This window comes from Apiospora marii (genome assembly GCF_038362585.1).
Source record: "Apiospora marii strain CBS 49790 chromosome Unknown utg000001l_segment0_segment0, whole genome shotgun sequence".
NCBI classification, from domain to species: domain Eukaryota; kingdom Fungi; phylum Ascomycota; class Sordariomycetes; order Amphisphaeriales; family Apiosporaceae; genus Apiospora; species Apiospora marii.
Genome location: NW_027117372.1, coordinates 4,496,318 through 4,510,154, shown reverse-complemented (window position 1 = coordinate 4,510,154; position 13,837 = coordinate 4,496,318). Strand labels below are relative to the sequence as shown.

Sequence of the window (13,837 nt, the reverse complement as noted above, 5' to 3'; positions counted from 1 at the left end):
AAAGGGGGTATCATTTCTTCCTACATGAGTGTTCTAAAATAAACAACATCATCCACACCATGACCAAATCCAGCTTTGGCCTTGCAAAACTCCAAACCCGCCAACCAGGTATAAATAACCTGCCTGGTTGGACATCCAAGAAAACGCCTTCCCAAACCCAAAACCGTTCATAATATCTTGTATCGTCTCTCCGCATCCTCGCCAGCTTCTATCCGGCTCTCCCTTTCTCTCAAATCATACGACGACGGCGCTGCTGCTGGCGACCACCCGCCTTAGCCCCGGCCTTAGCACCAGCCCCGGCCCCGGCACCCCCAACCTGCACATTCTCCCCCCCTTGGAGTTTCTTCTGCACCCCCGCCAGCGCCGGGAAACTCGCCGCGGGGCACCCGTCCCCCGTGCGCCCCGTCGTGTCAAAGTTGAAGTTCTGCAGCGTATTCACAATCGCATTGATGCGGGCCCTATTCGCAGCCAAAGATGTATCACTGGTATCGGGGAAGGAAATGGGCACGCTGCCCGCCTTGCCCCGCGCCACGAACACCATCAGCGTCGAGGCCACCGCCGCCTTGCTCGGCGGGCACGTGCAGGGGATGTTAATGTTGTTGGCGCCCACGCAGCTTCCCGGTTGGGACTTGCTGGGGACGCCGGCGGCGAGGCCGTAGTCGGGGATGACGGATTCGCTGATGGGGCCGGTGGCGTTGGCGTTGCCGTTTCCGTTGCCGCCCTTGTTGTTGTTGTTGTTGCCGTTACCCTTGCCGCCGCCGGTGGCAGATGGGACGGCGGCGCTGCTGGTGCTGGTGCTGCTGGAGCGGGCCGCACCCGACGCGGCCGGCGTGCCCTTGTTGACGCCGGCGGCGGCGGCAGCAGCGCCCTTGCCGCCCAGTTGCTTGTCTGCCGCGGCAGCTCCCACGTCGGCGCCTGTCGGCATGCCGATGGCGGCGGTGGCGAAGCAGAGAACGACGGTGGAAAACTTCATCTTGTCGATTATGGAGAGATACGGTTGCAGTTGATAGTGGGGGGGGAAATAAGATGATCAAAAAAGTAGATCTGGTATGCAAATGTACAGAAGAAGAAAAGCTGTACCAGCAGTGTCTCGAACCGGCGAGTGAAGAAGAAGATAGAGGTTCTAGTGGGGTGATCACTGACTGGGAAGATGGCCGATCATGTCAAGTCCAACCGACGCCGGGCGGCGACGGTATTTATGCACATCATCCTCGTCGCGTCCGACTACCGACAATACCATCAATAGAACATTAAGAGTATTATTACTATTATAGAACGATACATATCCCTGTCCTGGCATTCATAACGTTGCAGCCGCCGCCGCGAAGGGTGCATTCTGGCGAAACGATGGTGTTGTATTATTCTGGTGTGCCCGTCTCCGTTTCACGTCGCCCGCCTCCCCGCGCCCTGCCAGCCAATGTGGGATCGCCGCATCCTTGAAACCCGCCGACATCAAAACCTCCGAGGCGGTCGCACGAGAAACGGCAGTGGTAAAACAAGAGCAGCAGCAGTCGCGCGGCAAAAAGATTCTTCTGCAGATGGAGGAAACAACTAATTATGGCAATTGATTCACGACTGCGATTCGTGATCTTTCTTTCGTCTGAAGTTGGGCAACGGAGCTCCATCCGCGCAAGCTGCACGGCCAATGGGCAAGTCCAGACGATGGCAAAACCGGGGGTCCAGTGCTGATCTCAGCGTTGATCATTGTTTCTAGATCTGCAGCTGGCCCCTGCGTTTTCTGGAGCAAAAGGGTCCAGGCCAGCTCTGCCAGGCCGTGCAGGCCCAGGCACCAGGTCGCCTCCCAGCTGTGTGTGTGTGAGGCTGTCTTGTCTTGTCTTGGCGGCCGGGCCAATTGGCGTTTCAATACAATCCCACCTATGTTTCGATTTTCCCCAGGGGTCAACTTGGCAGCGGTGGCGGCGGCGAACCGTCGGCGGTAACGGAGCGATAATGACCTTAAACATTCACATATATCTGTTCATTACCTTCTGATTCGGGCGCTGGCCGCCGCCGTCGTGTTTGAACTACCAGCCCGTCCATCCACCCCGCCTGGCCGTCCGTTTTGCCCCAATCTCTCTCTACTACTACTATGTCCAGCCTGCTAGCACTCTTGCGAGTGGCCCGCCCGCCTCCTTCTTACCTATATCCAATAGATAGCTCCCAGAATGAGACCTCTTCGTCGTTCCTCCGACGTCGACCTACGTTACCCTCGCCTACAGATGTGCGAAAGTAAGGAGCGAAGAAAGGACCCGTCCATCCAGATGAGATGAATACGTATCTGCTTGCTCACCCGCCTCGCGTAGCTCGCCGTCGCCATCGAGCGTCTCGTCGCATGCGCAGGTGGTTAGTCCCCAACATGCTGAGCGATGCATAGTAGCAGTGGCAGTGACACGCACATACGCGATTGCTTCGCTGGCCAGTTCGCATCGCGTCGCATCTCGGCCCTCCTCCTTCTCGCAAATTGAGCGTATCAGATGACCCCTCTCTCAATCAAGGAAACGGGCCGGCGCGAGATGGAATCCCCAATGGAGCAAGCCGCCGCCGCCGGTCGCCGGGGCCTAGGTGGATGGATGGGTGCCCGAGATCAGCCGGGCAGCCTGGGCGCGAAATGCCATATAGCATAGCACGATGTCGTGCGAGCCCAGCAGCTGGCTTTCTGTCACCGTGGCGCCTCACAAGGCCACTGACTCACTCGCTCATAGCGGACCTTGTGCTGCTGCCGTTTTTGCTGTTGCTGTTGCTGTTGTTGCTGTTATGTAACGTCGGAAAGGGATGCCTGATTAGGTAATCGCTGGCACGCGAGCTCCCCCCTCTCGACCCTCCGAGATCGATCAGGTCGAACAACACAAGTCGGCCGACTACTACTACCACCACCATGACACAACAAGAAAAACCGTTGCTCCGATGGTGGTTGAGTGTGAGGGTGTGTGTGCGCGCGCGATGATTGAGAATGGTGGTGTCGATGTGTAATTACACACAAGGCCAAAGGGAGGCATTGCCTCCTGCCACCCACCACCACGAAAGATGAGCTGGTTTCGTCATCGTCGCGTTCTCAAACCACTACCACCATCACCGCCCGCCCGCGCGCGACAAGTAAAGACGCGGCCCGGCCAAACGAGCAATCACATACATATTCACATGAGAGAAATTGAAAGAAAACGAATCGTCTCTGTGTGTGTGCGCGCGTTGAGTAAGGAGAAAAGAAACTGACGTTAGATGAGGTAAGAGCTCACAAATGATATGTACGAGACGGAAACTACTTGAATGCAAAAGCAGTAAGCACGCCCAGGGAAAGAGGAGACGCGGGCTGATGAGTGTTTAAGCAAGGCCTAGAAGCACGACACCTCGTATCGGCAAAGCTGGTCCCTGATCCGCACACACTGCGCGCACGCACGCACATACATAATGCATTCGGGAACCCGTCGGCTTGGTTGGCCAAGTACGGGGAGATAGGGATGTGCGGCATGGGGGAGAGCTTGGGGAGCTTGGGGAGCTTGGGGGAGGTGCGCGGCAGAGACTACGAGCCAGGGCCACATCCCCAATGGGGTGGTGATACAGCATGATGCTAATGCCGCCATAGCGTCCTTGGTCTTGTCTCGTATGTCTTTTCTCCCCGGGATGGTGTGGAGGAGAGGCAGAGGCGTTCTCGGCCGTCGCTTGCTGCTCACATCATCCATGGATAGCTCGTGGGAGAGCCGCATACACACACCACCACCACCGCTGGTACCCCAGATCTACCGGACAAGGATCCGGCGCAATGAGTATTCCCAACACAACATCATCGTCATCATCGCTCCGTCACACTCCACCTTTCTGTGGCTTGCTTATATGGAAATCACATCACACTCGCTGTCGTCCAATCACGGTCCCAATGGTTCTCGCGAGTGCATCGAGGTTGCTGGGAAGAAGAAAAATCAGTAGATGCTTGTGACTTGACACGGCAGGGGGGTTACAGTAAGCTTACCTCGCCATGCTTACCAAATCCATGGACCCGGGAGGATACGAGGTGAGTCCCGGGTCGTGAAAGATGGACTAGCTGCTCACCTAGGTAAGCTAGGCCATGTTAGGTGAGAGAACCGTTACCATTTCGGGCGCCGTGGTTGTGGTTGGCGGTGCAAATGACGTGAAGGGATGCCGGGCCATTGGCCAATGGCGGATAGCAAACATGGGTCTTGAAGCTGAGTGGCTTGCCTAGACGCGCAAGCCCGGGCTGACAATACGGCCCCATATGATCGCTGAGAAGGGCTTCATCCTAGCTCTCGTCACGATGCAGATACGGCTTCTGGTGTATTTGTGCTTATACGCGAAGGCATTGATGGTGTGAAAGTGAGGGGTTGCTCGAAAGCTCCGGCCGGAGATATCAGATTTAACTTGGTTTGGGGATCTTCTAGGAGGAATGCATCGTACGCCACCCGTCCTCTGATTGCAGTATTTCTGCCTTGAGCTTGTTGCGAAGCGCTGCGACGTACACACGAGGTCCATCGTGGCTGTTGAGAAGTATCGTTGCTGGAATTGAAGTCGCATGCTCTGGTCTGCTCACCATGGTTGTCCTGGGCGGTTTGCCTAGGCTGGTCAGTCAGTCATCCATTCTACTCGTAAAAAAAAGCGAACGCCATCATCGTGTGTAACGGCCTGCGGCTCCCCAGACTCGTAACGGTAACGGGCGTGATTTCACGTTTTCATACCTTGTCCTATCCTTCCCCCCAAATGCACGCAATTGCATGATGCAAGGAAAGGTTGCAGGCAGCCTGCAGGAGTGGTGCAGTAGTGCGCCATTGAGCCTGTGCGAGTGAGAGAAAGGAGATCGCTCGAGGCAGTCAGCAAGCCCGCTCGCTACACCCGCCCAATGCGACGGCCACCCCTCACACCCCCTCCAGTTCGTCGGTGCCCACCCACACACGCCATGGGGGTGGCTGATTCGGCGACGTCCAGAATCTCCCGGATGTACACTGCTGGTTCCTCCTTGGGTGCCGGTGCTGCTGTACCGCCCGGCCTGCCATGAATCCACCCTGGATCTCTGTTTTCGGCGAGCTGCATCCCCATCATCACCACTGCCGCATGTGGCAGCATTCTCAAATGGGTCCTCTGCCGCACGGCATCGGGGGATACGGCTTGTCGTTGCGGCTCGCCCAAGGCCACTCCGAAATTTCCGTGTACAGACAGGCGATAACATGGTAGCATTGTTGGCCCTACTTGCATCGCCCTTCATATGTAACCCAGTTGACGTGCATGACGGAACTTCGACAGGATCTCGTATGATGCTCATGCAAGATGCACCCGAACTCAATAGGCAACTGCTGCTAACTTGGGGTGCAAGCCGCGTCATACGGAACTTGCCATCTGTGCCATTGAGATAGGCTTTTGTCGTGCCGCCTGCACCAGGATGCTCGGGGCTATCGGGATCAAGGGATCAGCAGTGAAGCTGCGTGTAACCATATGACCATCTGTGTGCGACGGTTAATGTGAGACATACTGTAAGAGTCACCCTGCTTCGTGGCATGCCAACGGAAATGCTGATGTGAAAGCGCATTAGGCCGTCGTTCCAGGGTTTCCTGTTGATTAGTATCATGAAATACCGGCACATCACCAAGAATGAAGGCCGCGCAACTTGCAAGTCTAGACTCTGGTGTAGATCGCGACTACTTGCTCGCTCAGAGGCTTGGCCTGATAAGCTTGCCCCCCCAATGACTCCTCCAGTGGGCAGTGGAAACGAACGCAACAAGATGCACGTTCGCACCCGATGTGATTGGATGTCAGAGAGCTGCAGCGACCATCAGAACGTGCCGCCCCCAACACGAAGGCAAAGATAATAATAGCAATGGCTGATTGGCAGCTGAAAAAAGCATACCGCATGCAGCTCTAAAGCAGCCAAAGAAACAACATCAACGTCACAAAAGTCGTCTCAGCAGCAGTCGACTTTTTAGTTTTCTTGGTACCGAAGCCAGCGCCAATCTCATACTGTAGCACCGCCCGTCGGAGTTGAGAGAATGTGAGTTGCGACAGCAGGGCCGGCGCTGACGCCATCTCGTCCGATCCAACTAGAAGGGGAAATGGGCCACAATTGTTTCCGCGAATGGCAGCGAGGAATCCGTCGAGAAATTTCCGTAATTGGACAAGGTGACGGAGGACGGAGGCTAGGTGCCACGGCGCGTGGGAGCAAACTGGCACCCCAAGGTCCGTCGCTGGTCGCCTTGCCGTTTCCAGATGGCCGGCAAGCTGCTTGGATCTTCTGCTGATCATAAAGGTCGGCTGCCCCAATTAATTCCCTTCCCGGGCCGCTCAATGCCAGATCGTCGACTGGGCGAGCTAGTCAAGGTGTCATGTGCTATCTCGAACCACGGTCTTGTAGAGGCGCGCTTGGGTGGTTGGTGGCTGGTCTATCCTACCCTGCCTCGAGGGGCAACCCGAAGCCTCTTTCGAGATCGCACAATCCAATAGATGGCCAGCTCAGCAGCCAACAGCAACGGGTATCCAGACGGTCCTTTGCGAGACGTCCACATGCAGGCTGCATGTACCCAGAGTGTATGTCAGAGGTTTCTTTTTCTCCCTTGTCACACAAACCCCGCAATTTCCACGCGACATGGCAAAGAAGATGGTGTCGCCGCCAGATGGCTTGGTCGCTAGAGTCCGCAATACACATTCATCTATACATATATAGGCATGTGCTTGAAGAGGATGCTCAAGGCATCGAAATAGCCTATCAAGCAAGTCATAGTTTTTGTCAAGTCTGCTGAATACAGGTGCGCCTGTGACGGACCATGCTATTGCCGCAACGTGATTCGACAGGGACAACTCGGAGAGCCCAAACGGGCACTAAAGCCTCGGCGGGGTTTGGAGGAGTGAGATACAGAAATCGGGTTGCCAAACCACTAGGACTCAACAGTTCGTTCAGTCCGCAGAGGCAGAGGGCCCCGATCGTCGTCGCGATCACATCCGCGCTGCTTAGCCAGTGGGTAGGAGCCCGTTTTTTTCTTTTGGCTGGGTGCGGAGCAGTGTTTCCGATCCGACTGTGCGATACTGATCTTGCCTCGTTCGTCTGCCTTGAAAATTCTGCTATAGTGCCGAATGCTGCGATATGACAGATGGGCGGGAGGGCGGACGGCCCTTCTCCATCACGAGAGTGGCATCGAGTCACGATCGCTCCGCAATCGTAAGGAGCGCGAGCATGACCAAGCGTTTTCGGTGCTTGCTAACGAATGGATGCACTGGGTACTCGCCAGGTCGAGGGCTCTAGCCATAGCTCCGTCCTGCAAAAGAGAGAGACAGCGACAGAGCATCCCCACTCTTCGGTTCCAATCGTGCATTGTGCAGATGCAGGTCCGAGTGGAAAAGGATAAGCGCGGGTCGCAAAGCTGGCTGCCGTACTCCAAAAGATACCTGCCGACGACTTGCGCACCCCCTGCCCGTGGCTTCAAAATATATATATTGATCTGGATGCTAAAAAAGAGACGATCCACCGGCATGGGCGTGCACTATCTTGGTGCATGCTTAGTGGCGCGACTAGATCAGAGCCATCGCAACCGACCCTGTCAGAGGGTGGTGTCCTGTCTCAGCCTTGACATCCCGTCAGCAGAGGAGCAGGGAAGCCATCGACTTGTTGGAGGGGTCGACGACCAATGCTGATCGGCTTTGGAGATGGTCGCGATGCGCTTGCTCAGGAGCATTGATATCCGCGAGTGCAGATGGCAGCTTGTTCCGTCATGGGCAGCCGAGATAGGCAACCCGATCGTCAACATCTTTGCCCTTTCTGCCGCTCTCTGCCGCTCCCTGGGGAAGAAGGCGTTGCCAGTGACGACTTCGGCGCGAGTTGCCGGGCTGTATACTCGAAAGCTTCTCACTGCGAATGTAGGTGTACTTGGAGAATCTGGGGTGGGCATCCATGTCACAAGGCTAGGTAGGTAGGGCAATACCTCGCTCGATAGTCGGCTGTCGCGCGACGGACCGAATTGGCATGCAAACAACGACCGTTTAACCAAAACGGCAAGAACGAGGGGTTGCTCAAGTCAGTCTAGTGCGTCTGCCATATTAATGTCCGGGGGGCGAAGACCTCGTTGGCAAGCTGAAAGTGAATGATTGAGTGCATCAATTCATGCAACGGCGGACCGTATGTAGGGTATGTAAGTATGTACTCCGTCTTGTAGGTTGGTAGAGAGCATGTGCAATAGTTGGTCAAGCCGACATTGACGAAGAAAGCTGGCTGCTTGGTTGCTGCTGGCTTTGGTGTTGAGGAATTCTGACATGTGAGGACTGCATATGTGGTGTGCGTGTCGCTGCAGATTGGACAGGCCATATCTCCGCACAGTAGGGACCAGGTTTCTGCAGAGGCGTATGCAAGTCGTGATTGTTTGGCTTGCTGGGTGTGGTGATTAGCCGGCCTCTAGCCATGCACATGTATGTAGGAACCCATCTCGATGTTTTGCGCTGGCGCATGCAGGAGGCCGCGTTGGGCAAAAGATGAGCAGGTCGGGGTTACTGGGGATCATTCACTGCAATCATTGATCGTTGATGGCGAGCTTTGGAAAAGGCGATCCTGCGATGTGTCTTGTTCCCTGCCCATCAGTCGATCGGGAAGAGCCCTGATGGAGAGCCTCTGCCGTTGATCTCGAGGGCAAATCGTGAAAGCGTTGGCCAAGATGCGGAAGTAGCATGGATGTCATGGACCATGGTGGGGTAGGCATGAAGTATTCACAAAACCATGCAGGCAGGAATGGAAAAAAAAGAGATAAAAAAGAAATAAAAGCAAGTACCCTCCAAGTACACAATGAAGCTTCCCCCAAAACGACAGTTGCATGCGCCCCAACGATGCTGGCAGGGGCAAGGACAAAATTCAATACACGTACTCCAGTCTGAACTGCCCGTGCAGTTGATCATTGAACCATCTGGAGAACCACTACATGTAGATATGCATTACTGAGTTACTTCGTATTTTGCTTCGTATTACCCAGGCATGAAAAGAAGGCAGGCAGTGTTGAAGCATGGAGTCAAGTCCGCCTTGGTTAATCAAGATTTTGACTGGTCGGGTCTCCAGCGATTAGTCTTTGTGTACTGCGCTGCTCTCCCGCCGACGATCAGCCATTGAGAGCTCGAAATTTCTGGGGGGGCTGGCACCTGTCGCTCAGCAACAATTCAACTGCCCCTCCATTCAGGTGGGAGAATGGAGAGAATTGGGGCATCGGAACTTCCAAGTTTTGTCAATTTTCCCTCTTACTGTCCAATCTGCGGGGGGCTTTTATCTCTCCCATTTCGTGCTAAATACATGTACTTCTGTGCTAGCAGCCCCTTAGCGAGGTCGTTACAAAAAGTACCCCCCAGCAAAATCCCCCAGCCCTCGAGTTACTGGCAACTAACTGGGTCCCACGGGCGATTAGGTTAAGCACCACCATAGCGCCGCGGTGGGGATATCTACAGGTACTTGCCAACCGACTAGTCAAGACTGTCCGCCTTACATAACCATGTCTTACTCGCGACTATTCGCCTTGATCTACACAGTATATTGGAGATTTACATCTAGATAGCGTTTGTGGCAGGGGAAGCTAGGAAGAAAAAAGCAGGCCGTGCGACCCGTGATTACTGTAGCAGCTTTCGAACCTAGGTAGACGATTGCAAACCTGGCAAAGTACCTACCTACATCCCGAATACCGGTACAAGGATAGATATACTAACCGAACCATTGATTGATGCTGCACCCAGAATGCACCCATCAAGGAAATCCCCAGGGTCCAACTCGAGGTGGAGCAGTTGCATAGAGGAGGGGGGAGGAGGGGTTGTCGTTGGAGCTCTGCTCGCCTATACGGAGCAATGTACGTAACCCAATATATCTCTGACGGGCTGCCAAAGATCTGGCGGATTACGTCGGGGGGTGGGATCGAGCGTGGTATGGTATGGATGTCTCACCCACCCCATGTCTTACCTATAGCTTTCCCGGGAATAGCAGCTTTTGTCTGTCTCTGTTTTACATGCCTGGCTCCTTCTTGAACGGAACACGCATGGAGACCAAGAGAGGACGAGTGACAGATGCAAAGAGGAAGGTGTCTCTCTGTATGCCGCCGTCGCCCGTTTCACTTACACGCATGCCTCGGCGCACCGCGTACGACGACTTGACAGTCCTGCGTAGTTTGGTCCGCCAATGAGATCTGAACCGAACAGCGAGCAGCAGAGCCTCGGGCAAGGATCCAGAAAAAAAAATAAGGCCACTTTATGAGATAAGACAGGGATGTACGCTGTCTCTCGATTGGCAGATCTCCCCGTCGGCTTTGACATGACTCGAGTCGCATGCGCGTTTAAAGATGGATGTACGCGCTACCTACGTTGCAATAGCCAGGTGGCCCCAGAAAACAGTCCGACACTTTCCTTTGCTGCATATGACGATGTCTTCGTTCATCACGAGTTTGGTCGCCAAGGAAAGCAGAAAGCGGAAAGCAAGAGAGCGAGCCACCGAACAACCGAGGGGAAGCGGTCGCGATGGAACGAGAAGAGAAGAAGCATGTTAGAAGAAATAGTATTACCCGATTTCATGGTCTGTTCTCCTAATCTATGAATAATGATGCCGTAGCAATCAAGAAACGTGCAGCCATGTGTGTAAACAAGAGTCGCAATCTACTGCCACATCTGACCAAACAGGCGCTGTCTAGATATTGCCTTCCCCCAAGAAACTTTTGTGTTTTCCCCAGAAACCAAGGAAACTTGACAAATAACGAGCAATAAGGAAGATATGCTATGTTTTCCGACCAGTCGCATATGCAGAAACCAGACGACCACCAGGCGGGAGACAACACACACCCCGCACACAGTCTTTTTTAATTTTTGCTTGCACCACCACCAACCACCACCACCGCCACCATTATAGAGTGATATACCAACGAAGAAGAACGTCAGCTGCGCCCGTGGCCAATTAGAGGGCGCGCGAATCGACATCGACAGGTCGGAGGGATCATCTGGTCCGTCTAGCAAAAAAAGCGTAAAGTAGAGGGGCACCAGTAAGAGGGAGAAAAGAGGAACAGGGGTCGAGTGCTGTTGAACCTCAACTCCGGTTCCGTCCATCCTCTCTCTCGACAAGGGGAGGAGCAATAAAAATACGAGGGTCAATTTCGAATCTGATTTTCGTGAATCATAAAGGGCGTGATCGTAACATCCAGCCAGGTCCGCTCTAAATGGGACCGACTGATCATTCATGGGTCCTGGGACGTCTTTTCATTCATCGAGATCGTTCGCTTCTCCGTGACCATCGAGACCACCGGTGTCTCCTCTTCGTACTGCAGGGCCAGCAGGGCCTTTTCTCGGGCCGAGGCTGATCGAGCATGCGAGACGCGTTTCGCGAGCACCGTGTCGAGGTCGTCGGGTCGCTTTCGCGGCGTCAGAGTCGACTCGTGAGGTCCAGGGTGAGGCGCCATGCGCAGGCTATCGTGAGCATCACCATCAGGTCGGCTGCCCCAAGACGTCTGGTTGGTAGTGTTAGCAAGTCGCATTTAGGACGGCGGGGGCGGCGCAAGCTTACCATATTAAGAGTGATCAAGGCATAGATCTTGATGAGGCCGTGGAAGTAGCCAAAAAGGATGGATACGGGATAGTACATGATGTCCTGGGGATAGCGGCGCCAGAGACCAACAAGCTTGACGACCTTGGTGAAGGCGAACATCCAGACGAGTTCGGCAATCAGGGCGTAGTGCCGGGTTTCCGGGTCCCAATTGGCGGTGCCCCACCAAAGCGACAGCAGAATCAGGGGGTCTCCAATAAAAGCCAGCGAAGTGAAGGTGGCTAGGTGAAGAGCGTAAGTGCACCACGGCTGCTGACTGCCATCCCAGAAAAAAAAAATTAGTTTAACCAATCAGTCAACGATGTATAATGGATGCACTCACGTAATCACGTATCGCTCCTTGACCAAGCTCGTCCAGTTGCTGCGCCAGTTGCTGCGTGCCCATCGGGAGCATTGGTACATAAACTTCATGCCGTATTCCAGCGTCGTCTCGATTTCGCATTCCTTCTCGTACTGGATCCAGGTCTTCCACTGGTGGTTGACGAGCCATCGGGTCACGAAGTTGTCGTCGTCGGCGTTGAGAATGTACTTGCCCCAGCGCTCGCGTTGGAACCCGTCGAGGAAGTCTCCGCTCGAAAGAATCTCGGATCGGTAGGCGCCGGTGCGGCCGGACATGCACGAAGTTCCGCCGTCCATGTTGTGAGTAGCCGAGATCTCGAAGTTGCGTCGCTCAATGTAGGCCGCGCCAAGCCAGTTCCAGACGTTGTCGGACCACGAGTCAGTGCGTTCGCGGCGTACACGCTGGCAGGTGCCGACTCCTCCAATCTTGGGATCCTCGAACGGGGCCAGGATCCAGGGCAGCAGGGTCGGGGGCCACCAGACATCGTCATCCGCCATGATGGTGATCTGGGTGGTGACTTCGGGCAGGGCCTTGCAGACTTGGAGGCGCTTGTTGGCAATGTCGGTGCAGAGAACGCGGATGTTGGAAGACGGCAGAGACTTGACCAGCTTCTGCAGGGCCGGGTACTTGTCCCGCGTAGTAATCATTATCATCTGGTAGGGCTTGCAGGCCAGGATGCTCTCCAGCGAAGTGCGCAGCTCCTCGGGGCAGTTGTGGATGGTGGGGATAACAACTGTCACGTCAGAGGGGGTGTATTTGGGCTCGGCTGGGATCGGCTTCGACTTGTACATCCAATGACTAGTTGAGTGGACAATCGTGCGAGTATAGCGCCATAGCCTGGATGTATTATTAGTCACCACCGTCCACGAGAGAAAAAGAGGCGCGCATTGGCTTTGTTGACAAGCCGTAGTGCATTACAACTTACCAGAGACCAATGTGGAATTTGAGCCACGAGGGGGTCAAGAAGAACACCCAGATCGCCCCGAGGAAGGAAGCGATGTCGAACATGGTGCCGGAGTCAGATAGCACGTTCCTGTGGGTTGGTAGGTGATAAAGATTTGGGAAGAAGCTTCTCAGCGACTGTAAGTGACGAGCCCAGGCTTTCGAAGTTTAGGTTGTCGTAGGCGAGAGACTAGGCGTGGTTGATTGCCTGCCAATGGCGACCATCGAATGTCCTTGAATTCCTCCAAACTCCGAGAATGCTGGCTGGGTTGTAGGACGGAGGAGGTGGGTGAGCCGAGGACGGGTTCCGAGGTAGTGAAGTGTTCCAGGGGGTTTGGCTGCGGAGCAGGGGACACCTCGAGCAGTCTCTATGATGAATCTTGCGGTTGACGATTAAAAGGGAGAAAAAAAAAGAAACAAGGGCCCAAATGGAAGATATGGGGATCTTTATTCTCTAATTTGTAGCCTTATTTTTTCTTTAGCCGACGAACCCTCGAGATTGTGGACTGAACGAGTGGTGAGGACAAACGACGGTTTGACTCAATGGGTGTGTGTTGCCACTGCTGCTGCTGCTGTTGAGAGGCCGGTTGACGGGATGAAGCGGGATGGGATATCCAGATTCAACGGGAGATGGGACCTTTCGAAGGAGCCCAACAAGCTATGCTCGGATCGGGTGACTGTATTTCGACAGCACACCACACGCGAACAAGGCGGCGAGAAGAGCGAGAGTACGATGGATGCTTGCGAGAGCCTCAACAGTCAACCTCTGCTGCTACTGCTTTTCCAGTCCCGACCAGATACGACGACAACGAAAGCTGACCTGGAAAACGACTGAAGTTCAAGCTCCACACAAGAGAACCCGAGTATAATTATACAATAGGAGAGATCAAAGAAACACCCTAAAGAAAAGAAGCCATTGATAAAAGGCAATGAGCTTCGAAGGGGATATATATAATCAAGAATAACCAGAGGAACGAGACGGGTCCAGAGCCCGGAGGACGGGAGAGATATATAGTTGAACC

The 13,837-nt window shown here is 54.4% G+C and overlaps 2 protein-coding genes across 2 annotated transcripts; both read right to left on the bottom strand.

The window, feature by feature from the left end:
• Nucleotides 1-229: 229 nt before the first annotated feature.
• Nucleotides 230-973, bottom strand: PG985_001454 (uncharacterized protein; the record flags this gene model as incomplete). The annotated part of the gene is made up of 1 exon (XM_066821223.1): nucleotides 230-973. One exon carries the CDS (start codon nucleotides 971-973, stop codon nucleotides 230-232), a length of 744 nt encoding a protein of 247 aa, XP_066692102.1.
• Nucleotides 974-11,168: 10,195 nt separating this feature from the next.
• Nucleotides 11,169-12,881, bottom strand: PG985_001453 (glycosyltransferase family 2; the record flags this gene model as incomplete). The annotated part of the gene is made up of 4 exons (XM_066821222.1): nucleotides 11,169-11,438; nucleotides 11,495-11,789; nucleotides 11,856-12,710; nucleotides 12,799-12,881. The coding sequence occupies 4 exons, from the start codon at nucleotides 12,879-12,881 to the stop codon at nucleotides 11,169-11,171; spliced, it is 1,503 nt and encodes a 500-aa protein (XP_066692101.1).
• Between the last annotated feature and the right edge of the window lie 956 nt (nucleotides 12,882-13,837).